Source organism: Quercus lobata, chromosome 8, assembly GCF_001633185.2.
Source record: "Quercus lobata isolate SW786 chromosome 8, ValleyOak3.0 Primary Assembly, whole genome shotgun sequence".
Lineage (NCBI taxonomy): Eukaryota > Viridiplantae > Streptophyta > Magnoliopsida > Fagales > Fagaceae > Quercus > Quercus lobata.
Window position 1 is genome coordinate 45630351 of NC_044911.1, and position 12534 is coordinate 45642884.

General features: G+C 38.6%; 1 protein-coding gene across 1 annotated transcript; it reads left to right on the top strand.

The window, feature by feature from the left end:
- Positions 1 to 3028: 3028 nt before the first annotated feature.
- On the top strand, positions 3029 to 12277 carry LOC115955345 (exportin-2). The gene is made up of 2 exons (XM_031073450.1): positions 3029 to 6157; positions 11818 to 12277. The coding sequence occupies exon 1, from the start codon at positions 3230 to 3232 to the stop codon at positions 6155 to 6157; it is 2928 nt and encodes a 975-aa protein (XP_030929310.1). The 5' UTR covers positions 3029 to 3229; the 3' UTR covers positions 11818 to 12277.
- The last annotated feature ends 257 nt before the right edge of the window (positions 12278 to 12534 follow it).

Sequence of the window (12534 nt, forward strand, 5' to 3'; positions counted from 1 at the left end):
AATGATGACTCTTATCTCCCCGAGTGGTGGTCGCGATGAATCTTCCATCTTTCCCTTCTGTTTCTCGTCCATCTGGTCTCGTCCAAGGAAACCCCTCAACTTCCCTTGCCTTATGAGATTTTCAATTTGTTGCTTCAAGTCAAAACACTCGTCCGTGTTATGACCATGATCCCTATGAAAGCGACAGTACTTGTTCCTGTTGCGCTTGTTGGGATCACCCTTCAATTTCTCCGGCCACTTCAGTGAGGGATCATCCTTGATTTGCATAAGGACTTGCTCAAGTGGGGCGTTTAAAGGGGTATACTGCTGGTTCCGTACTGGAGGGCCTGGCTTCTTACTTTCTCGATCTCTCCTTTCCTCCGTCCGTCCCTTCTTTGGACGAGTTCCTTGCTCGTGATGACGACTGGGATTTGCATCCATTCTCTCGGACCTCTTCCTCTTCTTAGCGATGATTGCATCTTCTGCATTCATAAAATTCTGAGCCGAATGGACGAGTTCGGCCATGGACTGGGGCTCTTTTTCATAGAGCTTGTGTATAAACAGATCCGAATTCACCCCGTTGTGGAAGGCTGCCAGTAGAAGCTTATCATCTGCTTCGTCCACACTGAGAGCTTCTCTGTTAAAACGGGTGATAAACGACCGAAGGCTCTCGTTCTCTCCCTGCTCTATCGTCAACAAACTGGACGAGGAACGCTTGTGCCTTTGTCCTCCAATGAAATTGTTAACAAATAACTTACTCAACTCTTCAAAAGAACTCACCGAATTTGGAGGTATTTTGCTAAACCAAACTCGTGCTGAACCCTTAAGGGTGGTAGGGAAGGCTCTACACATTATCTCATCAGGCACCCCTTGAAGATGCATGGTGGTCTTGAAAGTGGCTATGTGATCAAACGGGTCACGTGTTCCATCATATGAATCCAGAGAAGGCAACTTGAACTTTGATGGGAGGGGGTGACCGTTGATGGAAGCCGTGAAGGGAGAGTCAGTCCTGTGAACCAAATCTTCTATCGGATTCGCCCTTTTCATATTTTCCTTCATTTCCTCCATAACTCTCTTCATTTGATCCATTTCTTCCTTCAGGTGTGGTACCGTTCGCGAAGTGGTGCCTCTAAACTGACTTCCAACTTCGGTATTCTCTCTTCCGCCATGACTTTGTGTTTGTCCACCTTCACGCTCTTCATGCGTTTGCCTCCTCATATTGATCTCCATTCGTAATTCTTGGTTTTGGCGAGTCAACTCCGCCATAGCGTCTGCCATAGATTGTGCATGTTGGGCAGATGACTGCATGACCGGGGCAGACTGGCGATCACGATGCGGGTTGCTGCTTCCCTGATGGCCTGGGCTAGTAGCCCTTGATCTAGTCCGAACCATCGACCCTTTGTCGCGGAGAAGTAAACTGTGAAACAATTTCTTCCCACAGACGGCGCCAACTGATGATTCTCCCTTTATCAGTGGGTTGATAGGACTCGAACGTTGATCTTTAGGCTATTTCCTGTAATACAAAGGACACAGAATCAGAGGGGACCGGTGGGGGACCGGCCAAAAATCCTCCGATGATCAAGTTAGTTACTTTGAACTCTCTGTAACGAAGAAATGTTCTCTCAAAAGTAAAAGTGTCTGACCCCCCTTACCTTTCATCGAAGAAGCCTTATATAGTGTGTGTGTGTGAACGGTTTATCTGTTTAGGAACCGTTCCCAATGTCGAGGAGTCCGGCGAATTAGGAGTAACTTCCATAACCGCTGTGGAAGTTACCTAGGTCGGACGCTGATGAACTCGTCCATCCATAGTCAGGATGGACGACACCTCAAGGATGATCTCGTCCATCTTCAGTGGAAGATAACGAGATCATCTTGGAAGGCTTGACGTTCATAACTGATAAATAGATCTCACGAGGTATTGCTCGTCCATGTATGGACGAGGTTCGCCAGTACGCTTGTAATTTTCATCGCCTATTGTAGCTTCTTTTGTTGGACGAGACATATGGACGAGTTATGGACTTGGGGATTTATTTATGACACCATCACCTTACATGATTAAAAAATTATTTTTTCAAATCTCACTTATTTAAAGTTTCTGCTACCAAATTTAAAAAAATGAAATAATTTTTAGGGTAAATTCTACAAACCACCCCTGAGATTTGTGATAATACCAACTAAGTTCATAATATTTTAAAATCTATCTATTTCATCGTAAAAAGACAATTTTGTCCCTGAAGTTAAAAAAAAAAAAACTAAACGTCTCTTCTCTCAGTTTCTCTATCTCAAAAGTCAGAACCCTCTCTCTCCACAACGCCAAGGTCGGAGTATGTTGTTTAGGGCGATCCTGATAAATGGAGGTTGGTTAAGGCCCATGGTTCTGCCGTAGGTCTTCCAACAGAGGTTGACATGGGCAACAGTGAAGTTGGTCACAACGCACTTAGGGCTGGTCGCATCTTCGCTCAATGGTAGGCCTTTGATTCTTCATCTTCAATTCAAATATAGACTAATCATCCAATGGGCTGAGGAAGAAGCTGAAGGATTCGACGGAGAGTTTCAATAATCTCCGGCAACAGTTCTCGTCGGAATATCGGGAGACCGTACAACGCCGGTACTTCACCGTCACCGGCAAAAATCCCGACGACAAAACCGTTGACCTTCTTATTTCCACAGGTCAGCTTTTTTTTTTTCAGATAATTTTCGAATTTTCTGTTGAGATTTTTAGGAGATTTCATTGGGAATTATGTGTGTTGTTTGGCTTGGATTTTTGCTGTTTTTTTTTTTTTTTGGGTTTTGAAAGAGATTTTTATTGGTGGTTTTGTTGATGCCGGTGACCAAATCATGGGCTTCACCGTGGCTAAGTTCCATTACAGATAGAGTTCTGAGATGGAGAACTCAGAGAAGAGAGGGGGAGAGGAAATACAAAAAGTAACGGCGTTTTTTTTTTTTTTTTTTTTTTTTTTTTTTTTTTTTTTTAAGTTCAGGGACAAAATTGTCTTTTTGATGAAATTGGTAGGATTGTGAAATTTACCCCAAAAAAAAAAAGAAAAAAAAAAGAAAAAAAAAGAAACCATTGTATGCAAAACCCTTCGTCAGTAGACGTCTCCTTGACACTTTCCCACTTCCAAAATTTCTCTACGTTTCCCTCTTTTCATTTCAAAAATCTTCTCTACAAACCACCAAAAACCCTAATATCATCAATAACCAGGAAACACTCAAAACCTCTGAAATCTGAAAATCAATTTGGATTGCTATGGAGTGGAACCCTGAAACCCTACAGTTCCTCTCCCAATGCTTCCTCCACACACTCTCCCCAGCCCCCGAGCCCCGCCGCCTCGCAGAGTCCTCACTCTCCAAAGCCGCCGACACTCCCAACTACGGCCTCGTCGTTCTCCGCCTCGTCTCCGAGCCCTCCGTCGACGAGCAGATCCGCCAAGCCGCCTCTGTCAACTTCAAAAACCACCTCCGCGCCCGATGGGCCCCGGCCTCTCCCGACGAATCCAACCCTTTCATCCCCGACTCCGAAAAGGCCGAAATCAAAGCCCTAATCGTCCGCCTCATGCTCTCCTCCACTCCCAAAATCCAATCCCAGCTCAGCGAAGCCCTAGCTCTCATCGGCAAGCACGATTTCCCCAAATCCTGGCCCACATTGCTCCCGGAGCTTATTGCCGAGCTCCAGAAGGCGTCGCAGGCCTCCGATTATGCCTCCATTAACGGTATTCTCGGCACTGCTAACTCTATATTTAAGAAGTTTCGTTATCAGTATAAAACCAATGATCTCTTGCTTGATTTGAAATACTGTTTGGATAATTTCGCCGCGCCTTTGTTAGAAATCTTTCTCAAAACCGCGGCTTTAATTGATTCTGCCGCCACGGTCAGTCCCCCGGCCGTGATCAAGCCGCTTTTCGAGTCTCAGAGGTTGTGTTGTAGGATTTTCTATTCACTGAATTTTCAAGAATTGCCCGAGTTTTTCGAGGACCATATGAAAGAGTGGATGACTGAGTTTAGGAAATATCTAATTACTAATTATCCTGTGCTTGAGAATAGTGGGGCTGATGGGCTAGCCATCGTAGATGAGCTTAGGGCTGCGGTGTGTGAGAATATTAATCTTTACATGGAAAAGAATGAGGAGGAGTTTCAGGTGTACTTGAATGATTTTGCGCTTGCAGTTTGGAGTTTATTGGGGACTGTGACTCAATCTTCGAGTCGTGATCAATTGGCTGTGACTGCGATTAAGTTTTTGACCACGGTGAGCACGAGTGTGCACCATGCTTTGTTTGCGGGTGAGGGAGTGATACCGCAGATTTGTCAGAGTATTGTGGTACCGAATGTGAGGTTGAGAGAGGAGGATGAGGAACTCTTTGAAATGAATTATGTTGAGTTCATTCGGAGGGATATTGAGGGTAGTGATCTTGATACTAGGAGGAGAATTGCATGTGAGCTTCTTAAAGGGATTGCCACCAATTATAAGCAACAGGTCACTGAGATAGTTTCTGCACAGATTCAGCATTTGTTAACTTCGTTTGCTGCAAACCCAGTTGCAAATTGGAAGGATAAGGACTGTGCCATATACTTAGTTGTCTCCCTTGCTACTAAGAAGGCTGGGGGTAGTTTGGTCTCGACAGATCTTGTTGATGTTCAGAGTTTTTTTGCTTCAGTTATTGTGCCAGAGTTGAAGGGTCAGGATGTGAATGGGTTTCCAATGCTTAAGGCAGGTGCACTGAAATTCTTTACAATGTTCAGGAATCAAATATCAAAGGATGTTACAATTCAGATTTTCCGAGATTTGATTCGGTTCCTTGTTGCAGAATCGAATGTAGTTCATTCTTATGCTGCAAGTTGTATTGAGAAACTGTTGCTGGTCAAGGATGAGGGGGGAAGATCTAGGTATACTGCAAACGACATTGCTCCATTTTTTGTTGAGCTGATGACCAACCTATTTAATGCCTTCAAATTTCCAGAGTCCGAGGAGAATCAATATATAATGAAGTGTATCATGCGGGTTCTTGGGGTAGCAGAAATATCTTCTGAGGTTGCTGGAACTTGCATTTCTGGACTGACCTCTATTCTCATGGAAGTTTGCAAAAACCCAAAGAATCCAATTTTTAATCACTATCTGTTTGAGTCTGTGGCCATTCTTGTCAAGCGGACGTGTGAGAGGGACCCCTCTCTTATATCAGCTTTTGAAGCAGGCCTCTTCCCTTCCCTCCAGCTGATATTAGCCAATGATGTAACTGAATTCTTTCCTTATGCGTTTCAACTGCTGGCTCAGCTTGTTGAATTGAATAGACCACCCATTCCACCAAGCTACATGCAGATTTTTGTGATTCTCCTATCACCTGAGTCATGGAAAAAAGCTTCAAATGTCCCAGCACTTGTGCGTCTGCTTCAGGCCTTCCTTCAAAAGGCACCTCATGAGCTTAAGCAAGAGGGGAGGCTTATCAAGGTGCTTGAAATATTCAACACACTTATCTCATCGACTAGTACAGCTGAGCAGGGCTTCTATGTGCTCAACACCGTTATTGAGAGTCTTGAATACGATGTAATTGAACCCAACATTTGTAATATTTGGGCTATCCTTTTTGGACAGCTCCAAAAATGGCGAGCAGTAAAGTTTTTGAAGTCTTTTTTGATACTTATGTCACTCTTTGTAGTCAAACATGGTTCTATGAAGCTTGTAGATTCAATGAATTCTGTTCAGGCCAACATATTTTCCGTGATTGTGAAGCAGTTTTGGATACCTAATCTTAAGCTAATCACTGGAGCCATTGAGCTTAAGTTGACTGCAGTTGCTTCAACCAGGCTTATATGCTTTATAGGTGAATCTCCAGCTCTTTTGGATGCTGCAAATGTTGAACTGTGGGGAAAAATGCTGGATAGCATTGTTACTCTCCTTTCACGGCCAGAGCAGGATAGGGTTGAGGAGGAACAAGAAATGCCAGATATTGCAGAAAATGTGGGTTATACTGCTACCTTTGTCCGTCTTTACAATGCTGGGAAGAAAGAGGAGGATCCTCTGAAAGATATAAAGGATCCAAAGGAGGTTTTGGTAGCATCATTGGCTGGGCTTTCCTCCCGATCTCCTGGTAGATACCCCCAGATCATCAATCAATATCTTGATCCAGCAAATCAAGCAGCATTACTTCAGCTTTGCAACACTTATAATTGCCAAATAGTTTGAGTAAGTACTTATTTGAAACAATTTCCTCACTTTTATTATTTTACTATTGTGTTGCAACCATCATTAGTACATGCAAATTTTTGTTTTGATTACTATTAGGAATACTTGATATTTAAAAAAAAAAAAATGTAAAACACAATGGGGCTTATGCTGAGTCATTTGTAGACTGAGAGATCTGTTCAGATACAGGAAAGCTTTCGTTCTTGTTTCATGTTGCCTGATAGTTACATGCAACCATTATGTATATTGTTATTACACAAACTATGCATAGTGTTATGATATAATCAGCATGATCCTCGTATTTAGTGCATTGGTTTTCTTCTCCATCCCTCTAAAAGTCTGAGTTTTGTGAAAAAATATTTTGTGATCCTCCCTTTTCCATTGTGTACTCCCTGCCCTCCTGTTTCTTTCCCAGTAAATGGCTAAATATTTTTTATTAGAAAATATAGATATTAAGAGAGAAATCAAATAGTACAAATGAAAATTTCTCTAGAGAACATGAATCTTCATCAGATATTTAACATCAAATTTGAGAGATTGACAAGTAGAAAATGAACTAATTTTCTAGAGACATAATAACATTGTATTGAATCCGTGAATCAGGTGTGAAATGAATCCCTGTATTATGATTCTAGTGATGTCCCAAGGGCTAGCTTTCATCTATTTGGCTGTTGTTTGTATTGTAAGCATAAATTAAGAAAGTGAAGTAAATTGGACTTTTAAACTGTATGGTAGAATGAATAAGTTGTCTAATCAACATTAATGCTTATAAAAAGTGAAACTCTTAGTTTTTTTTTTTTTTTTTTTTTTTTTAAGAGTTACAAATTTCAGCTTCAAATTCTTTTGGTTTAACTTAAACATGGAGCAAGGGAATTGTTGTAATTTAGCCACCCTGTTTAAGTGTTTATATACTTACTAACTGCATTATTCTGTTTATCCACTCTTTTTTTCTTTCTTTTTTGATAAGTATGTTTACTCATTCTTCATTCTATTGATAATAGTAGAGAATAGGAAATAATAATCGAGAAGTTGTCTCATTTCTTTAATGATATGAGAAATAGACGTTTTAGGTTTACTCCCTTACATGTTCATACCTTAGATGAAGATCTTATGACTTGAGAATTGTGGCAACTTTGGCCTTTGACTTTACCTGTCACTCATTAAATGCTAAGATATGCTCCCTTGGGATTGTGGATCAGTTACATATGGTGGTAATTGCATGATGAACATAAGTCTTGCTTTTTCTAAAGAGATGGAGAGTTTATGGTAGCATACTGTTTTGTTTTGAAGTCCTACTGGGATTTGAAGTAAGGTGCAAAATTTTCAAATATAATCCCAGTTAGTGTATTTTCTAGTGAAATTTATTATTTACTGACATTCTTAATGAAGCTTCTCTAACATTTTTAGGACAGACGCATGCATAAAAATAAAAATTCTTGACTTCACCCCTAGATTGTAAATAAATTAGTTTTGCCTATTTAAGGTATAGATTGTAAATATGGAAATGAGGATAGTACATTATTTTGTTTGTAGGAGCTATGAGCCTGTTTGGATAGGCTGTTTACAAATCCTTAACGCGCGTTTTACACAAAACATGATTTGCCAAATCATTTGGCTCCACAAAATCAGCATGTTTGCGTTTTCAAAATCCAGAATTTTCACGTTTGCAAAACACTGCGAAGCTTTGCCTCTTCAGAAACACAGATGGGCTAACCGCTATTTTTTTTTCCTTCAGAAAATCAAAATAGAGCCAATACGATAAGAAATAGTGCCAATACGATAGGAAATACCAGCTTTATCCCTTCCCCCATGTATATCTCCTCCTTTATTTTCTCAGTTAGTCTATACTCCTCCATGTATATCTGCTACTCTGTTCTTTCGGTCTCGACAGGCTCTCAATTCTCTGTTCCTAATTCTGCTTCGTTCTTCATCCTGCTTGCCCAGTAACAATTCTCCGTTCCTCTTCTGCTGAATTTATGTTATAGATTTGGGCTTTTTACTGGTGGGTTACATGATTGTTTGAATTTGAAATCAAAATTTTAGAACTTATTTTGGCTGAGAGATTTGTTGCTGCTGCTGTTTTTGTTTCTTCGTGGGTTGTGGATTTATTTGGGTTTTTGGCTGCTTTTGAGACCTGCCCATTTTGGGTTTTGATTATAATTATTGCTTTATATTTGTAGACACATAGATATCATTGGAATCAGACCCCTGTGTTTTGTTTTTGGTGGGTTGGGAATAAATGGATGAAGGAGTTTTCTTTATTAGGTTTCTCATTCAAGAATCATGATTGTGTTTATGGGCTTTTGATAAAAATTCAATTTTTAACATTCTTTAGTGATAAAAAGCTTAATGGGTATTGTAAATGCACTTCCAGTATAGTGTTTGTGTATCCTCTCTATGCGAGGTGGCCCTCTGTGTTTGACAGATTTTGGAATCTATTTATGTGTGCTGCTGGGGAGTTGAGGGTTAGAATGTCTATCTCTATGTGCTTGTAGTGGGCATAGTTCTGATAACAAAGGGGAGAAGAGCAAAAATACTATTTATTGAAACTGACAATTTGCTGTTATGGAGAAAATTTGGAATGATAAAGAATTTTACTTGTGGTCTTTACCAAGAAGTCTGCTATCATGTTTGTCAGCTTTTATATGACCAGATATTGGATACATCTTTTACATGAACCATATATTTCAATACACGTATATGAACCATATATTTTAGCTGAGTTTGTAGAGTTGCACTTGCCCTTGGAAATGGGTGTTTTTCCGATAATTCAACTTTCATGGCTTTTAGACAGAGGGATTATATTGTTAAATTTAAAAATTTGCAAGACCAAAATCTTTAAAATTGAGGGACCAAAAATGCAATTTACCCTCAACACTAAATAGTGGTAGTATAATTATAGTTCTTGAAGCAAACAAAGGCAACAAATATAAATCTACAATTGATATTGCTCAAATTTGAGCTTCACCAAACTTTACAAAGTGCAGTGTTAGAACCTTGATGACAATGCACTGATCTATTGCTTTTTAGCTTCATTTTACTCTAATACACAAAAAATGCATAATCATCTTGCTCATTTAAGCATCAATGAAAAACCAAAAAAAAAAAAAATGATACACATGCATACACCTCTAGGAACAAAAGCAAAAGCACTACAAACAGCCATAACGTTGTTTGTAGTACATGTAGGCTTTTACATTGCTTTTATTATGCTTAAGCGTTGCTGAAGACGGCATATTTGAAATGCTGGAGCTATTTGAAAGTATTGAGTTTTTTTTCGTAGATACCATTGAGTTTTCACTTGTTACTTACAAAAGCTTCTGTTCCGACTACTATAATTGTTTTTCTGTCATGTACATGAGCTGCCATATCTCAATTTGACTTCTTGATGTTGGAATTGGATTCCAGACCAGAGTGGTTGTGTCTTATAGGAAGTTTAGCTTTTATTTGAGAGGTTAGACTAATTTAAGCCTTAATTTGATTCTCTCTTTTTTACATTATCTTGTCCATGGTGTTTTGTGCATTAATCTCAAGCTGAAGATATGGTTTTATGTACTAGACTTAATGTCAAGTGTCTTGGGGGCAGTGGCTGTATGTGGTATAATCTTTGTGTGAGTGAAAATGCAGGTACTTCGGAGACTATTAGGATGTGTATCTCAGTTAATCAAGTTGTTGTTGTAGTAAATTCTTCTTGAAGCGAACTTGCCATGTTTTTTAATGATGTGATTTTCCTAATCCCTCATAATAGCTTGGAAGAGTAAGCTCCCTTCAGCTTGGTTGGGCTCATAATGGCTCCCTGATTGGGTTGGCCTGGGCCCAATATCTAGCACAATTTATAACACTTGATATTGTGCTGGAAACTAACGAAAGAGAGTATCCCATTATTGTGGGGTTTTCACTTTTTTTGGGGTTCAATTTCTTTCTAAGTTTGTTACAACCCAATAAGTTTGATGGTGTTTGTGATGCACTATCCTACGCTTGAAAATGTGCATCATAATTGTTTGTTTACGAGACATCTTACTATTAATGAAATGAGTCATAATTTTCATAGTTTTCAATTCACAAAGTGCTTTCCAAACTTTAGAATTAATTGCAGATTGGATTAGCAATGTTTTGAAATTCTATCAATACACTCTGTTGCTCATTACTCATAAGGTAAGCTAAGTTTTTGCTCGTACTATTTTGGATTCCAGTTTTTGCTCATACTGTTTTGGATTCCAAGAGTCCTGTTGCCCCACTTTGTTATTTTCACCATATTGGATTGTGTACAACTATTAGAGGGAGAAAGAGAGAGAGGAGACATACCAATAATCAGTACTGTCCAAATTTTTAATAGTTTGGCTACTAGGTTCTAGGAACCCAAGTGGAAATCAGACCCCCAGGGTACCAACAAGGCATCTTTCCATTTCTTTGTGCCATATGAGTATCATTTGAGCTGGTTAGTGGAAGGTTGTATAGAGGGAAATTTTATTGTGGATTGGTAAATTACACATGCATCCAATAGCCTTGAACCTGTGATCTCACTCTCTATCCCCTTTTTTATTGGAGGAGGGAGTGCATTTGAGTTAGAGCTTTTTGCTAATACAACTAACTGGAATTAAAAATTATTAAAAATTTCTAGATGTGGCCTTTAAGCTTTCGATCATAATTGATGCGATTCATTGCATTTTGCATAATAGTTGAACTCCATTAGTTTTGTTTTCAGCATTTTGTGAGCCTTCTCTGTATTGTTTTTAGCATTTCGTGAGCCTGCTCTGTTTTGTTTTTCTTACTTGCACATTATCTTACTAAGATTTAGATAATATATGACTAGGTGCTCTACAGATGTAGCTTTGTGCAGCCTTCCTAAGCTTTATATTCATTGGCAATAGCTCTGTAGCCAAACAAGTCAATAAGCTTTGGATCCATATGTCATGATTTAGCTTTGATGATAATTAGCTCTGCTTATTTTTTTTAGTAATTATTTTAATATAATTATTTTCCTAATCATTTTAATATCTTTCTCTTGAAGGTTTTTTTTTTTTTTCCTTTTTCAATTTTAAATTATATAAATTTCTCTCCATGAATTCCAACGACAACATTATTATTGTTATTAAATTATTTTCAATAATAATTAAAACAAACACTAATTAAAGGAAAAATGAAAAAATAACCTTAACAAAATAATTAAGTCTTTTTTTGGAATTTACACTCAAAACAGCCACTTTTAAAATAGCTTATCTAAACACTTAATATAACTTTAAAAATAAAAAATTCATATTTTTACATTTTTACCAAATTCAAAACGCACGTTTTAAAACATTCGTTTTTAAAACGCACTTTTGTGAACAGCCTATCCAAAGGAGCCCTATATCTTCTTTGTTGTTATTGAGCTGGCAACATTGTTGACACCCATAACATGAGAATCCTCTTTTGTACACTGAATTGTTACTTGTATCTGTATTTATTTGTTAGGCTTGTGGCTTCTGTTATTTATTTACTCGTGCACTGAACTCTCAAGCTGGTCTTATGCTGGCTTGGTAGAGAATTAGGTTGAAATGTTCTTCAATCTTTATTTACTAGTGTCACCCGTTTTATGGTTGTCCTCTCTACTATATATTTCGTGCTTTATCTTTTCGGCCAAGAGGATCATCTTATCATCCGATTTTGCTACCTTACAGGATCTTATCAGCAATGGAGTGGGGTTATTTTTGGTCAATGTTTCAATGAGTCATCTTCAGCATGCTTGGTGATCAAATGGTACATTACCGTTGCAGTCAACTGGTCTACATGGTAGCAGCATCATTTGATTGTACAATCTCACAAGATCTTACGCCATAGTGAGATGTGGAATTTTTGTGTGAACTGTTTTCTTAGTCAGATTACCATGCACAGCAAGCAGATGGTGCTTCCACAATGTGGCTCCCTGGGTTTTGGGTTTTTTTTTTTTTTTTCAAAGGGCCTCCATCTTCCTGATGTTTTCATGGTGTCATGTTTAGCCTACATTTGTCAACAAATTGTAGACTATATTGCGATCAACCAAGTTATATTAGCTTCATTATACATGTATGCGATAGTGTCATTTTTGTTTCAATTTTCAACGAGTTATCCAATGGAACTATCAGCATCTTTTGTGATTAACATGTTTTAGCTCAAAGTAGGGTCTTAAAAAGTGGCAAATGTTGCATGGGAAAAAGAATACCCAACAAAATCTAGGCAAAATTCATGGCCAAGAACCTTCTTCCAGGCGGTCGGATTAAGATACAAATCTTCTATTTTACTTTGTGTTTTGTTTTATACTTTGATATATCATGTGTTTGAATTTTATTTTTTCTTTTTTAAACTTGAGATAAGGAAAGTAAAAAGATACGGGTCAAGTGTCTCAAGTAATTGAGAGC

Excerpts from the sequence above, each read along its gene's own strand:
- LOC115955345 (XM_031073450.1), top strand. The coding sequence starts at position 3,230 with ATGGAGTGGAACCCTGAAACCCTACAGTTCCTCTCCCAATGCTTCCTC.